We start from the raw sequence: 17,529 nt of genomic DNA, 5'->3' as shown, positions 1-17,529 counted from the left end.
TCTCCACGCTTCAGGCTCTCTGCCTTTATTCCTGATGAAGGGCTTTTGCCCGAAACGTCAGTTTTGCTGCTCCTTGGATGCTGCCTGAACTGCTGTGCTCTTCCAGCACCATTAATCCAAAATCTGGTTTCCAGCATCTGCAGTCATTGTTTTTACCCCCTCAATTTAAAGCTATGTCCCCTCATGCTAGTCATCATCTTCAACAAGGTTCTGCATGGTAGACTAATTAGTAAGGTTAGATCTCATGAGATTCAGGGACAGCTAGCCAATTGGATATAAAATTGGTTTGATGGTAGGAGACAAAGGCTGGTAGTAGAGGGTCATTGTCCATTCTGGAGGCCTTTAAGCTGCGATATGGTACAAAGAACAGGGCTGGATGCACTGCTGTTCACCACTTATATAAGCGATTTGGATGAGAATATAGGAGGCATGGTTAGAATGGCACCAAAATTGGCAGTATAGCTGTCAGTGAAGAAGGTCATCTAAGACCTAAATGGATCCTGATCAACCAGTGGGCCAAGGAATGGCAGATCCAGTTTAATTTAGAGAAATGAGAGTTATTATGTTTTGGTAAGATAAATCAGGGTAGGACTTATATATTTAAGGTAGTGTCCTGGGGAATGTTATCAAACAGAGAGAGACTTAAGGATACAGGTACGTAGTTTCTTGAAAGTAGCATCACAGGTAGACAGGGTTGGAAAGATGGCATTTGGCACACTTGCCTTCTTCAGTCAGAGCACGGAGTACAGGAATTGGGCCTTCATTTTACAGCTGTACAAGATATTGGTAAGGCCACATTTGAAGTACTGTGTATAATTCTGGTCACCCTGCTATTGAAAGGATGTAATTAAACTGGAAAGGGTGCAAAAATAAGTTTCATGAATGCTACTTAGATGGGAGGGTTTGAGTTACAAGGAGAGGCTGAATAGATTAGATTAGATTACTTACAATGTGGAAACAGGCCCTTCGGCCCAACAAGTCCACACCGCCCCGCCGAAGCGCAACCCACCCATACCCCTACATTTACCCCTTACCTAACACTACGGGCAATTTAGCATGGCCAATTCACCTGACCTGCACATCTTTGGACTGTGGGAGGAAACCGGAGCACCCGGAGGAAACCCTTGCAGACACGGGGAGAACGTGCAAACTCCACACAGTCAGTCGCCTGAGGCGGGTATTGAACCCGGGTCTCTGGCGCTGTGAGGCAGCAGTGCTAACCACTGTGCCACCGTGCCGCCCACGGCACGAATAGGCTGGGACTTTTTTCTCTGGAGTGTAGAAAGCTGAGGGGTGACCTTTTTGAGGTTATAAAATCATGAGGAGCATAGATAAGGTGAATCGTCAAGTTCTTTTCTGCAGGGTAGGGGCATCCAAAACTAGAGGGTATAGGTTTAAGATGAGAGGGGCAAGATTTAAAAGGGACCTGAAGGATAGCCTTTTCTCACAGAAGGTGGTGCGTGTATGGAATGAATTGGCACAGTGAGTGGTAGAGGCGGGTACAATTACATTTAAAAGACATTTGGTCAGGTACATGGATAGGAAAGATTGAGGGAGATATGGGCCAAATGCAAGCAAATGGATTTAGTTCTGTTTGAGGGACAAAAGTGGAGCCAAAGGCTCTGTTTTCATTCTGCACAAGTCTATGACTCTAAATCGTATCTGTCTTGTTCAGTCGAAAGCTGCATCATTTTGTCATTACTGAAGCTGATGTTTCTTCTGTTCAATATACTCATCCTCCTCCTCGGAAGATGGTGTCCAATATCCATCACAACCTTCTTTGCCTGCTCCAGTTGTGGTGAACACAACATGTGAGGATTATGTAGCAAACTCCATCTGGTCTATACAGCAAGCTACTACTACTACCACTACTACTATCCCATCTCTCCAATACACTTCTCCACCTTGAAACCAAAACTGATCCAAGCATCAGAACCTCACTTCAATAGGTCTATTGACTGTTACACAATTCCTGTCATAGAAGAATAGGCTGCACTGTATCTGTGCTTGGATCTGTGTAACGCAGTCATTCGGAGAAAGTGAGGACCGCAGATGGTGGAGATCAGAGTCGAAAAGTGTTGCACTGGAAAAGCAGAGGTGGTCAGGCAGCATCCAAGGAGCAGGAGAATCGACGTTTTGGCATAAGCCCTTCATCAGAAAAGTGGGGTGGGGGAAGGAGGCCGAGAGATAAATTGAGGGGGTTACATGTGGGGATGGGGGAAAGGTAGCTGGGAAGGCAATAGGTAGATACAGGTGGGGTGTCATCGTGCTGGGTCGGAGCCGAGGGTGGAGCAGATAGGTGGGAAGGAAGATAGACAGACAGGTGGGATAGTTGGAGGGTTGGATCTGGGATGAGATAGGGGGAGAGGAGATGAGAAAACTGGTGGAAGATGAGGCGTTCTTCCTCCAGGTGGCAGGTGGTTAGGATTTGGCGGTGGAGGCAGCCCAGGACTTGCATGTCCTTGGCAGAGTGGGAGGGGGAGTTGGTGGTTGGCAACAGGGCGGTGGAGTTATCTGGGTGTGTCCACCCCAGAGATGTTCTCTGAAATGTTCTGAGAGTTGGCTTCCTGTCTCCTTAGTGTAGAGGAAACCAGAGAGCAACGGACACAGTAAATGAGGTGTTTGGATGTGTAGGAAAATCTCTGCCACGTGGAAGGTTCCTTGGGGGCCTTGGATGGAAATGGGGGTGGTGTGGGTACAGGTTTTACACCTCTTGCAGTGACAATGGAAGGTGCCGGGACAGGAGGGTGGGTTGGTGGAGGAAGTTGTGAAGGGAATGGTCCCTGCAGAATGCTGATAGGGGTGGGGAGGGAAACACTTTCCACCCAGACCTCAAGTTCATCTGGACCATTTCGGACAACTCCCTCCCCTTCCTGGACCTCTCCGTCTCCATTTCTGGCGACTGATTCAACGTGGACAGTTACTTCAAACCCACCAACTCCCACAGCTACCTGGACACGCCTCCTCCCACTCTCCCTCCTGTAAAAACGCCATCCCTTACTCCCAATTCCTTCGCTGTACCTGCTCCAAGAAGGAGCAATTCCACTCCAGAACATCGCAGATTGCCTCCTACTTCAAGGACCACAACTTCTCTTTCCACGTGGTCAACAACGCCCTCCAATGCACCTCCTCCACTTCTCGCACCTCCACGCTTGAACTCCACCTGTCTAACCACAACAAGGTTAGAACACCCCAGTCCTCATCTTTCACCCCACCAATCTCCAAATACAGCAGATCACCCTCCGTCATTTGCACCATATACAGTCAGACCCCACCACCAGAGATATATTTCCATCCTCATCCCTATCAGCATTCCGCAGAGACCATTGCCTCTGCAGCTCCCTTATTAGGTCTATGCTCCCCACCAAACCACCCTCCACTCCTGGCACCCAGCTACTTTCCCCCAGGCCCACAGCTCCCCCCATTTATCTCTCAGCCCCCTTCCCCCACCCCATATTCCTGGTGAAGGGCTTATGCCCAAAACATGATTCTCCTGCTCCTCGGATGTTACCTGACCTGCTGCGCTTTTCCAGTGCCACAGTTTTCAACTCTAATGTAGTAATTAGCCATGGTTAGAGAAGATAGCCCTAGACGCCGAGTATCCATTTTTGTATGGCATCCAGGCCATGAAACGAAACAAGAACATGAGAGTTCTCATTGATGGCAGCTTCCAGAATACCTGATGCAGACTTCCTGGGTGTGAAACCAATGATCACAGATACTTGTACACTAATGGAATGAAACCCCTTTACAATGATGTCCTCAGTCATATTAAGACATGGTGCACTCAATGCAATGTCTGTACAGTCTACAGCACCCTACCCCTGGGGGAAGCCAGTTTTGTTGGCAATGCTTACAGCCCAGATCGAAGCACTGACCTTGTCATGATGAAACCATATGGCACAGTACGATCTGGCAAGAAGTGCATCAACAACAGTATTGATATACTTGTGGGTTGCGAACTGAAATTCCACACAGGACCCAGCAGATCCTCGGAAGCAGCCAGTTACATAACCTGAGCATAGTTATCACTTTGATGGCCACTGAGATAGAACTGCTTCAGATTGCAGATTTTGCTCCAGCAGTTGGCAGAGCTCTGTGACCATGTCTTGGGATATCCTCATTGTCTGATGGCAATGCATCTCATTTATCTGGAGGAAATGGTATGAAAGATGATAGATTCTGGGTTTCTCATATATCTTCCGATTTGAAGGGACCTTCTGCTATAACTTCTTCACGTGGAACATGCTCAACAGCTGCTGGTGTTTGTTGCTGGTCCTGGATTTGCTGGCCTATCTGTTCCCCTCCCAATTCTTTGCATCTTCATAGAACTGCAGCAACAGCAACGATAACTTTAGTGAACAGAAAAATAAAAAAACAGAGCAAGTTCTTAATAATGTGAATAGTCAGCACTCGCATCATACGCAAAAGATGGTTTAGCATAGTCCTTGATACAGTAGGACATGCAGGACTCCAACAAGGAGGGCCATGGAATGCCAAATGGACTTCTGACCAAAGGAACCATATTTTGAAATTTGCAGTACAAGCCATGTTGCACAATTACAGTTGGAGATCATAAGAGTGTTCAGAATATTGAAACTTTGTTTCCACAACCTCCTCACACCTACTCCAAGAAAGGCAGTATTTTATGGACGTTTGTGAACTGTAAATATTTGCCAACAAAGAAAATCAACTTCATGCCCTCTCAAAGTCTATCTTGGATTGTCTTTGTGAAATGTGGCCTGCAGGTGATTGCTTGAAGAACGGTTGAGATTATTTCTGCTTTACATATATGATTATGATCAATTTTGATATGGTCACGATGGTTTATGACCAGGATTTACATTCCACAGAGTCAGATACTACATGCATTTTACACACAAGGAACTAGATATCTTCAACATGTATTGTGTAAGTGCCCGAGTACTGCAATTGTCCCTTGCCTCATGTTGCTCACAAGTAGAGCCGCATGCTCATACAGAAAAAAAACTTACTCCATTCACTCAGGGTGTGGTTGTAGCCATTTTCCACTACCATTGCGCACTCCTGATTTGGATGAGGGTGGTAGGTAATGCAGTTTGCCCTTGGTAATGTGAGTTGCAGGTTCAGCCTGGTAATCAAGTGGTCCCCTGCACCTCCAGATTCCTTTTCCTCACACACCCTGTCAAACACCATCAGTACTGTGCTTCCACACATTCCCACCAACTCTTTCATTTGTGCCTTCACCTTCCAAATGACATACAAGATCCAGTCCTACAGCTTAGACACACCGGCCATTGTACTATATCGTAACCTGTTAAAGCCAGATTGATTAGGACCAGTGGCTCTTGCTTCAAAGCTAACTCATGTCTCCAATGCACTACTGTCCCTCACATGTATGTTTAGTTCTTCCATCACAATTATTCTCCCCTCTGCATCCCAGCACATTGCCTTCAATCTGCACAAATGACCTTTTTGCCTTGGAGTGTCGAAGGCTGAGTGGTGATCTTGTAGAGGTTTATAAAATCATGAGGGGCATGGGTAAGATGGACAGCCAAGATCATTTTCCTATGGTGGGGGTGCAGGGGGAGAATAAAACTAAAAGGAGAAAGATTTAAAAAGGACCGGAGAGGTAACTTTTTCATGCAAAGAGTAGTGTGTGGATGAAATGAGCTGCAAAAGAAGTGGTGGAGGCAGGTACAATTACAATACTTAAAAGGCAACTGCATGAGTATATGAATAGCAAGAAATATGGGCCAAATGCTGGCAAATAGGATTAGGTGGATTGTGATGTCCAGTTGATGCAGATGAGTTGGACTGAAGGGTCGATTTCTGTGCTGTATGAGTCTATGACTTCTCCAACTTCCCTACTGCACCAGTGATCCCAGATAATGCCCCTTGGGCAGACCCACAGGATTGACTGTGGTTCATTCCCTGACCGACGGGGAAGGACAGCCCCGACTAATGAGTGACAGATCTCTATCCGATCTCTGTACAACTCCTCAGTTGACTTATCAAAAAACCCCAGAGGGGTTGAACCTGACCTGCAGGACTGGCTGTGGGTTTTAAATAAGGGATTTATCTGTAGCCATGGTGATTTATTTCCTTAAGACAGCCTGCATGTATGCAAGTATGTGTGTGTGTGTGTGTCTTTGTGTATGTGAGTGCAAGCGCGCGTGTGTGTGTGCATACACGTGTGTGAGCACGAGCGAGAGAGAAAAAAATTTGGGAGGCGAATGAGAATTTATTTAGCTCGTGAGGTTCTTACAAGAAAACAAAGTAAAAATTCTGCATTAAGTTTTTAGTTAGAAGGTCATGAGGGTTTTTATTTTGATCAGGGAAATGACTATTTCATGGATTAAACAGGTTATGGTCTCACTTTGTCATTTAGCAGATGTCTTGACTGAAGCTCGGTGTATAAAACAATTGCTCCTGAGAAAGGAAGATAGTTTAGGACTGTTAAGAATTAACTCAGTGTAAAAAGTTTTGTTTAAAAGTTCCAGACCAGAAGCTGGGGTTGATTAAAATCCTTTGGGGTTATGTAAAGCTGAGAAGTTCTAAGCTCAGTTATATAATAAATCAAGGAAGTGGACATCACAATCAGGCACCAAAGCCATCGCTAAGTCAAATCCTATGGGGGACAGAGATGGGATTTCTCTGTGGTTTTTAAGTACTGCAATGGGATGCTGTTAAGGGTTCATGAGTTTGCATTTTTGCCATGTATTTCAAAATCTTTAACGTGGTATTTGTAAAGACTTTTTTTTCTTTTTTACCTTCATTTCTTTTGCACAGTTTGTTTTAATTATTAAGACCAAATATGCACATTGATGTTAGTGTTTCAATGTAAAGCCACCTCATTAAAATCAAACATAGAGCAAAATACGATCCATCAAGCCAGATCTGAGTTTGGGATATTGCTTGTGCAGTAATAACATCAGCTGGGATTAAAGCAATATAAATCATTACTTTATTTGTACTATTGTTTTCGCTTTACACATTTATGTAACTCACCCCTAGAAATGTCCTTAAGGCTGTGAAACACTTTGGCTATTTGGATCAGTTTAATCAAATGAAGGTTAAAATCCAAAATAAAACTTGCTTTCTTTACTGAATTATTCTTAAAGCTGTCCAAATAAAGTTAGGACTAAACAACTACATTCTCATGCAACAGCTGATAAAAACTGTTGAGAGTCCAGAAATAGCCAAAAAGGACAAGCCTCTGTGAACTCCTGTCCTGCTGGCTTTGATCTGACAAAGAGGGCGGAGCGATTGTGCAGCTCCATTGTCTCAACTGTCAGATCAGAGAAAATACTGTAAGACTCATCATTAAGGTTTATGGGGCTGCAATTGAACAGGATTAAAAATAAAATCTATTGAGATCCTTTTAGACAGAGAATAACATTAAATAACTGTTAGAGACTTGGCTCAATAATACTTTATTCTGGATCAGTGGTGCTGGAAGAGCACAGCAATTCAGGCAGCATCCGAGGAGCTTCGAAATCGACGTTTCGGGCAAAAGCCTTTCATCAGGAATAAAGGCAGAGAGCCTGAAGCGTGGAGAGATAAGCTAGAGGAGGGTGGGGGTGGGGATAGAGTAGCATAGAGTACAATAGGTCAGTGGGGGAGGAGATGAAGGTGATAGGTCAGGGAGGAGAGGGTGGAGTGGATAGGTGGAAAAGGAGCTCCCGCCTCAGGTGACTGACTGTGTGGAGTTTGCACATTCTCCCCGTGTCTGCGTGGGTTTCCTCCAGGTGCTCCGGTTTCCTCCCACAGTCCAAAAATGTGCAGGTTAGGTGAATTGGCCATGCTAAGTTGCCCATAGTGTTAGGTGCAGGAATAAATGTAGGGGAATGGGTCTGGGTGGGTTGCGCTTCGGCCGGTCGGTGTGGACTTGTTGGGCCGAAGGGCCTGTTTTCACGCTGCAAGTAATCTAATCTAAAAAACAAGAAAAGATATACAAGAATGTTGCCAAGGTTGGAGGATTTGAGCTATAGGGAGAGGCTGAATAGGCTAGGGCTGTTTTCCCTGGAGCATCGGAGGCTGAGGGGTGAATTATAGAGGTTTACAAAATTATGAGGGGCATGGATAGGGTAAATAGGCAAAGTCTTTTCCCTGGGGTCGGGGAGTCCAGAACTAGAGGGCATAGATTTAGGGTGAGAGGGGAAAGATATAGAAGAGACCTACAGGGCAACATTTTCATACAGTGAGTGGTATGTGTATGGAATGAGCTGCCGGAGGAAGTGGTGGAGGCTGGTACAACTGCAACATTTAAGAGGCATTTGGATGTGTATATGAATAGGAAGGGTTTGGAGGGATATGGGCCGGGTGCTGGCAGGTGGGACTAGATTGGGTTGGGATATCTAGTCGACATGGACGAGTTGGACTGAAGGGTCTGTTTCCATGCTGTACATCTCTATGACTCTATATGCAACTATGTCCCTCTACCCAATTTTGTAATACTGTAAATGCTTCCTATGTAATATTGTCAAAGTGTGATTACACCTTTCTGCCAGCAGTGGCAATAGACAGCTGCAGATTTTCCTCACCAAGAGCCAAAAAACCTCTGCTACAATGAACACTATTTTCCTAGCAAATTCTGTATGCTTCGTCAAAGCATAGCAGAGAAATAAGCAAAAATAAATGCCTTAAAGGAGGTGATTGAATTATGTCTGGATACCCAGGTCTAACTCTACCTCAAAAAAAAGCATAAATTGCTTATGAAACTCAGTGGGTCTGACAGCATAGAGTCATAGAGTCATAGATGTACAACATGGAAACAGACCTTTCGGTCCAACTCGTCCATGTCGATCAAATATCCCAACCCAATCTAGTCCCACCTGCCAGCGCCCGGTCCATATCCCTCCAAACCCTTCCTATTCATATACCCATTCAAATGCCTCTTAAATGTTGCAATTGTACCAGCCTCCACCACATCCTCTGGCAGCTCATTCCATACATGTACCATCCTCTGCGTGAAAAAATTGCCCCTTAGGTCTCTTTTATATCTTTCCCCTCTCACCCTAAACCTATACCTCTAGTTCTGGACTCACCGATCCCAAGGAAAAGACTTTGCCTATTTATCCTATCCATGCCCGTCATAATTTTGTAAACCTCCAAAAGGTCACCCCTCAGCCTCCGACACTCCAGGGAAAACAGCCCCAGCTTGTTCATCCTCTCCCTGTAGCTCTGATCCTCCAACCCTGGCAACATCCTTGTAAATCTTCTCTGAACGCTTTCAAGTTTCATAACATCTTTCCGATAGGAAGGAGACCAGAACTGCACACAATATTCCAACAGTGGCCGAACAAATGTCCTGTACAGCCGCAACATGACCTCCCAACTCCTGTACTCAATACTCGTTTGAAAAGTAAAAAGTATTAAAATACATTCTCTCAAACTGGAACTCAGTTTTTTTATTTAAAATTTGCTGAAATGGTCATAAAATAAGAAATGGATATGTCATCGTTAGTAATCCCAACACACATTTGTATTCAATAAATTAACAATGTGAAAATTACTGACTAGTACATAGTACATCCCATCAGATATTCTTCGAAAGATTCTTACCATCTGTTGAAAATCACACAACACCAGGTTATACTGATTTGTAACTTTGTACACCCCAGTCCAATACCGGCATCTCCAAATCATACCATCTGTTGGACATAGTCTATAAATTGTCTGCAAAGTACAAATCACAATGGCCATGGAGAAGATCTTTCTCCAGTGCTAGTTGTTCCATCCCAATTTATATTATGACCTGAATGAATTAACAATAGAGAATAGCTTCAAAGGAGCTCAGAAACAGTACATTGTTTGCACATGCAGATAATTTGGATGACACTCCCAATTTTCAATCAACAGCAGATGGTGGGCAAGAATCAAATGGCAGTCATCAGTTTAAGTGTCAAAATAAGCAAGAGTAGACAATATTTTTGACTAGTCCTTCTTAAAGGACAGTAAACAACAGAACTATTTCAGAACATTGTGCTACCAGCTTCACATATTCTTCCCCAACAAAAAATAAAAGCAAGGCAAGTTCAATTGCTTTTTCTGCTAAGATATAGCTAAGATGCAGAAACACTTACCACTTTTTTTTGAAAGACTGCAAATTGATTTTAATCAATGAAGCCAGCAACATTCCAACCTTTTTTTGTCATTTTAATTATAATGTTAATGGAAAACAGACATGTTCTTATTTCAGAAGTGCAGAGAGCAATTTCTGACACTGTTCCTGCCAGACTATTAACAGGCCACAGTAATATCACACGTACCTTCAACTTCCCAGACACTGTGACAATCAAGTGGTTAAACAGTTACAACTGTCAAATATTCTGGTCAGATACATGGATATGTTCCTACTCATCTTTACTCCAAAGCACTTCAACTTCTATGTCTTAAAATACAGTCTTTCATTAGACTATTGCATAAAGTTGTGATGGATATGACTTCTCAAAATCAATGGATGTACATGAACTATAGCTCGTTTATATACAGGCATGTTTAATGTACAATTCCTTGAAACAATGTAAACTAGCATAAGGAATACACTAAACTAGCATAAGGATTACACATAATAGTTTTCAAAAAGTTATACTTTTTAAAACAAAATCACAAAATGGAAACAAGCTATCAAAACAGATTGAAGGCTATGTGAGTTACTTCTGATAAACTCAACTGTTTATACTATCACCAGTAGCACAGAGCCTCTAAAGTTCAAGTATCAATTATTTTTATTCTATCAGGCATATCAAAGGCCACATCATTAATGGTAAAGGTGGATTTGGTAACATTAGTACCAGTAATTTCGAGACGAGAAGGCCAGTTCATAGATGCCAGTTTGCCATATTTAATTTCTTAGAATTTTAGAGTCCCTACAGTTGGAAACAGGCCATTCAGCCCAACAAGTCCAGACTGACCCTTCGAAGAATATCCTACTCAAACCCAATCCCAATTACTCTACATTTACTCCTGATTAATGCACTTAGCCTACACATCCCTGAACACAATGGGCAATTTAGCACAGCCAATTCACCTAACCTGCACATCTTTAGACTGAGAGAAAACTGGAGCACCCAGAGGAAACCCACACAGAACGGGGAGAACGTGCAAATTCCACACAGTCACCAGAGGCTGGAATCGAACCCGGGTCTCTAGCACTGTGAGGCAGCAGTGCCAACCACATTGTATATTTACAAGTGTGATTTAGTAATAGAATTGAATGGATGTATCAGAGTAACCTTCCTCTAACTTGGGAAATTCTCAACTTGATCAAGCAAATGTCAAAAGAATATTGTCTTATTTGATGTAATCCAACCTTTGGGATGGGAAAGTAGCAAATAGAATACTAGTAATAACACAAGTACATTAATAATGCAAAATTTCAACAGGAAAAGCAATTCAATATTCTGGTACTTGTAAACATGTTTTAAAAACAGATTATTAATATAATAACTGACTTTTAAATATAGCAGAGATCACAAAAAAAAGTAAAATGTGTGGTGATCATAACACTGGAGTCAAGACTGGTTACAAAACAATATCCTCGAAATAATTAAAATAACATATTGAAATCAGGTGCAACAGTAGACTAGAACTGAGTTTCCTTTCGGATGTGCAGGGGTTGGGGGGCATGCCTAAGCAAACAAAATCTAACTGGTAACATAACAGTACAGGCCTAAAAATCATTGCAATAGAGAAAGATTTCTTACAATGCTTTCACAGAATTAGAATCACTAACTGGATGCAGATGTGGCGTATCTTCATCAGACACATTGTAAAGTGGTGGTGCCTACACATCAATTTTGGTCAAGAGTATATTGCAGTGAATGACTGTTTTTTCCACAAGCAGTACACAACTATTGACTTTTTCTCTTCCCCTCCCCCATTAGCTGTGTAGAATAGATTTACATTTGTTGAAGCTATAATGGAAGTCTGAGGGTACCCTGTCCTGGGGCCAGAAAAGAAGACAAGCTATCACATCATGTAATGGCAGTCCATCTGTGACAGACCTGACCTACATTTTTCTTCCTATTGCTCACAACTGTCTGCCTGTGCTTTAAGATGTTGTATTATAAGTAGAAAGGAAGCGCATATCAGGTATGACTAGTTAATGCCTTTAGTGTATCTAGATTTAATCTTCCTCATAGCCATTGAGTACTAATCTTCCAGCAAATAACATGAACAATTAAGGAGTCATTTTGTCATTTCATCTAAAATTCTCAATACAATAGTATCATTCAAAACTATTATCCATAGATCATGTTGAATTCCACTTCATTAACAAAGATGTCCAAAAAATGCAGCAAGGGTTTAGGCATTTGCAAATCAGATTATACACTGAATTTATAGTTAGCAAAGAGAGAATTCACATTTAAAAAATGCATAAAGTAGATTTAGTAAAAGTATGCAGAAAGAAGATTGCTCTTATCATGGCTAGATATAAATAATTTGAGTCGATAAAATCCATAAAAAAGCTTCTTTTAATTTAAGTGATACTGAATTGGTGACTTAGAAAGTTGCCTTCACAAAGCAGAACCTACCACGACGCTGCAGGTCATACTCTTTCTTTGTTTCTTCATTCCCTAGTATTTTCCACGCCTGATCAACTTCGATGAACCTCTGTACGCACTCCTCAAGTTCTCCCACTGGCACATCTGCATTCTGTTTGTCTGGGTGATACTGCTAATCAGAAAGTGGATGGGATAGGGGGTAGGGGATGAGGGAAGAAGGTCGGAAAGTAAAAAGTTGGGTGAAAAATATTAATACGTAGCTCAGAATTTGTATTTGGAAGGGCAGTGGAGAGTTAGGCGATCAGTATTACAAGTTAAGACTGTTGGGCCCCAGAGACTGCAGTCAGGTTAATTAAACTACAGGAGTCACAGACATCGATGTCACAACCTGCTCAGATAGCATTTTATGGATAATTTGCTGTTGGCATTATGGACAATTTGCCAGGAGATGTTGTGAACAGGACGAAGCAGCAGCAAAAAGGGGGCAGGAGATGTGCAAACAAGAAAAATAACAGACAAATCAAACGTGCAACTATTGAAAATGCATGAAATTAAGAAAACAGTTTTTTTTTAAATTGAGCAAATATTAGTGAATCCAATTAATAATTATCATCAACTAAGTTCATTTGTTCAGCAGTTATACCAACATAGGAATGCATTTTGTTTATCTAACGGAGAAAATTAATTACAAATGCAGAGAATGGTTATAAATAAATCCTACTCCTATTATATTGAACTGAAAATCCAACACAGGGAGATGCTTGAACTGTCAGTTTACGATTAATTTCGTTGCAATAAATAAGGAGTACAACCTATTTTGTCTTTGACCGTATTAATGTCACATCTTATAGCTCCTGATGGGGTCTGACATTAGCAGGGTGAAACCATATGAAAAATCTATCTTGCCACTGCAATGATAAAACCTTCCACATACTGTATTACATTTGAGAGAACACCACTAATTAAAACAGAGTGTGGTCTCCTTATCTACATCCCACTAAATTAATTACCAGCTGTACTTTATGCACTTTAAAATGTAGTATTGGACAACGTAAATGGTGCTTGACTTTCTCTTCTCTGAGGAGCATTGCAGTCCTTTCAAACATAATAATAAGAAAGCCTTAATACAAACAGGTTGCTGTCTGGGAGCACCTCTCACTTGACATTTAACTCATTGTTCTTTGTCCTCTTTTATTGTGGAAGTACCTATGTAGCATTTAATTAAAACAAGAGCACATCTGCTCGTAAACGTTTAAGCTTCCGTAATCCACTAAACACATCTTTTGTGATCAAGGTAAAAGATTCAATTTACTGAAAGGTATTGAGTACTGTACGAGAGACTGAATAGACTGCTTCATATAAGCAGGATTATATCGATTGAGAAAAACTGCAGACTGAGTTACATAACACAAAATGCAAGTGTCAGGACTTTTAAAAACAGTATTACCTTTGAACTCGGCAAACCCAGTTGAGTTCTTACTATATGATTACATTTCTTTTTCTATGCAATTTTACTATCTAAGCTGTCAGAATGGTAACTGCCTTATCACAGCATCTACACATTACAATAATGAAAAGCTTTAATCACATTTTGCCCAATTTTTAGAAACCTTAGATGAGCAATGGGAGTTTCATCTGCCAGCCCTAATTAGCACTTGATTTAGTTTTCATATGTTACATTAAAAGGAAACCCCAAAACTATTTAATGGTATCACTTAACTCTACAGTGACAGAATTTGGTTTGAAAATTATGGAGCTTTCTTGAACACAGCAATGCATGCTTGCAGGGGTTTGTGGTCAAAGGTACACTATCATTTTGTGCTGAAAATCAGTTTGAATGTCTGATCTCACCATCAAAACCGCCAAAGCACTATTTTACTTTGTAATGTGGGTGTACATCCTGCCTCTTTCAATTGCAAGCAATAACGAATTGTTTCAAAACAGGGGAAAAAGCCTGCTAATCGAAAGTAACAATATAACGTTAAAACAATGCATGCTACCTACATTTGCGGAATGGTCATATTCGTAACCTTAATGGACTTAGTTGGCCCACTTGTCAAAAAAACATTTTCCAAGACTTAAGGGCTAACCAATCCCCAACAGCACAAGGAAGTTGAATACAAACACAGTTCTCAAATTGTATAACTAAAAACTGTTTTTTCAGTGCACCATTCGAAGGAAGCAGCTCCAGCTTATGGCAGCCAGATTGATAGGGGAAGGGGACAGAGACACTCAGAAAAGGCAAAATACAGCTGATACTGCAAATCTAAAATCAGAACTAAGAGTGCTCCAAAAACTCAGAAGGCCAGGTAGTATCTTTGGAGAAAAACACATTTAATGTTTCAGGTCAAGTGAATTGAATTCTGATGAAAGGTCATTCGTCTTAAAATGTCAATTTGGTTTCTCACCAAAAAAAGGTGCTGCATGAACTGCTGAATTCTTCCAGCAGTTTATTTTTATCTTAAAAAAAGAGGCAAAGTACAATTCAGATTAGAAAATAAATTTACTATGTTCTTAGCTTGCCATTAAGTGTCACACAGAAACAAACCTAAAAGGGAAAATTTTAATTCCTCAAAAAAGTATAATCATATTTTTGTTAAATAGGGGCATCACAAAGAACAAAAATGTGGAAAAGTGGAGTCCAGGTGAATGTCTTTTATGCCTGGATGATGAACAGGAATTTAGGCCAGCTTTTTTGTGGATAACCAGTTTCCTGATTTTGCATCTATTGGCTCATCTCTGTTTTTAATATTAGACTCTAGTTCTGAATTCCTCTCTACCTGCTTTAGTTAAATTGTTTAATCACTTTAAGCACCTTAATCTTGTTGACACAAGAAAATACAAATCAAGCTTATGCAATCATCTGTTATAATTTTACTCCCAAACTTACAATATAATAAAATTATAACCAAATGGCAGCCATCAAGACCTCATTCACATCATAAAACTACACCCTTTCCCTGAACCGAGGTCACATTTATCCAGTCTGTATACCCATACGATGTGCATCTGCTGCTCTCCAGGCACCCAACGACCTGGTCCTTTAATGTGGCTGCATTTTTGGACACCATAATGTAAATGGTGATCTTAACAATCCAAACCGTTTCATCACAACATCCCTCCACAAGTCACACAGATATGTCAAGTCTCCATAATAACCACTGCATTCACTAGTTCAGCATCAGTGTACCAGAAGTACTCCCTGCTGATTGTGAATCGCATGATGCGATTTACTATCCTTGCAATTCATGAGCTCAGCAGTGCCCCAAATTACTGCAATTTATTTTTCATAAAACCATCAAGTCCTGTCGCATGTCCTCTGTGTAGGATAGTCCTCTTAAGGATACAACATTCATGGCACTGAACTAAATGCCTATGATTATACTGCATGATTTATGTGACATTAGTCATGGTGGTGTTATGAAATAATTAGTTACATATAGTGCATCACACCTGGCTACAACTAATGAACAAATTGGAGAACTTTTGAGAAAATATTGTTTGAAGAAGATAAAAATCATAAGCCTAGAATTTTACTAGACACAAAATGCATTTTGGTCCAATATGCCTTGGTTTTTGATTTGTTACAAGCTATTTATATCTCATACATGTTTAACTCTTTTCTCTGCAATTAGTTAGTTAATTTTGAACTCTATTTTAGTCATGGTTAATGGCAAAGAATTCTACATTCTAATCACTGCTGATTTTATGCTCCCAACATCTCTTACTTCTTTGTGTTTTTTTTAAAACAGTCTTAGGAACTAGTAAAAACAATTCAATGTGCATTTTATAATCTCAAGACTTCTATCAAGCCATGTTTTAAAGTAGTTCAAGTAAAAGCGCCCTCTTAATTGCAAACTTGCATTCTTGGTTTATACGAGGTGAACTTGTGTTGAAGCTCTTCTTTCATCCGTTATTTCTTTCTACTAACAGTCCATCCATTCTGAAACATCCTTTCCATTACTTATCTTGGATAGCATCCTGCTACTGCTTTAAATCTGGAAGGCTTCTGATTGGTCCTTCAGTTTTGAGACTAGCTCACCACTCTTAATTAGAACATGCCTTCTAACCCCATGGTGTGGGCTTTTGACTTGCAGCAAAGTTTATAGCCACAAAAAACTTTTCAAATGAAACAATGGTTATCCCATTTTACCTCCAGCTACAGAGGCGGGATATTTTAATCTAGTTACATTGTTTATTGTGAAAAACCCACATACTTAATTCTGAATTTCCACTCAATGAAACAGCTAAAGAATAACATGCACGAATTCATAACATATAAAACTGGGTACGTTTTTTCTAATTCTTTCATGATGTGGGTTTCACTGGCTTGGTCATCAATTACTGTCCATCTCTCGCTGCCCTAGAGGTCAGTTAAAAGTCAACTACGGTAGATCTGGAGTCACATGTAGGCCAAACCAGGTAAGGACAGCAAGTTTCCTTCCCTACAGAAAATCGTGAGTCAGATGAGTTGTTACAACAAATAACTGAATTACGTGGTTACCATTACGCTAGCTTTTTGCTCCGGGATTTTTACAGAATTCAAATTTCACCAGTTTCCATTGGGATATCGAAAGCCAAGTCCCCGAAATACTGGACTGGCATTCTAGATTACTAGTCCACTGACACTGACTATACGCCACCACCTGCCCCAACATGCATGGTTACACAGAAATGGGAGTAGCCATTTAGTCCTCAAGTGCCTTTTCTGCCACTCAATAGATCATGATTGTTTGGTGACCTAAATCCATTCACCTGCATTTGCCCCACAGTCCTTAACACATTTGACGAACAAAAATCTATCAATCTCAGATTTTAAATAAACAATTCAACCAGCATTAACTGCCATTTTTGGAAGAGAAATCCAAATTTCTGCCACACTTTGCATGTAGGAGAATTTCTAACTTCACTCCTGAAAATGTCTGGTTCCAATTTTAAGGTTATGTACCCTTGAACTGGACTCCCAACTATCAGCAAATGGATAAGTAAAGATCGCAGATTTTCCGATTAAAAAAAAAAGTAACTTTTACATTGTATA

The 17,529-nt window shown here is 41.0% G+C and overlaps 1 protein-coding gene across 1 annotated transcript in view; it reads right to left on the bottom strand.

The window, feature by feature from the left end:
* The window catches only part of dnajc24 (DnaJ (Hsp40) homolog, subfamily C, member 24), a 50,005-nt gene extending 33,604 nt beyond the window's left edge, over positions 1–16,401 (bottom strand). The window contains exons 1-2 of the mRNA XM_043706401.1: positions 16,351–16,401; positions 12,522–12,663 (exon numbers count right to left, since the gene is read on the bottom strand). Of these exons, the coding sequence (XP_043562336.1) occupies positions 12,522–12,663; positions 16,351–16,401 (193 nt within the window). The remainder of the gene's footprint in view (positions 1–12,521; positions 12,664–16,350) is intronic.
* Between the last annotated feature and the right edge of the window lie 1,128 nt (positions 16,402–17,529).

This window comes from Chiloscyllium plagiosum, chromosome 16 (genome assembly GCF_004010195.1).
Source record: "Chiloscyllium plagiosum isolate BGI_BamShark_2017 chromosome 16, ASM401019v2, whole genome shotgun sequence".
Taxonomy (NCBI): Eukaryota; Metazoa; Chordata; class Chondrichthyes; order Orectolobiformes; family Hemiscylliidae; genus Chiloscyllium; species Chiloscyllium plagiosum.
This window is presented reverse-complemented; position numbering and strand designations above follow the sequence as displayed.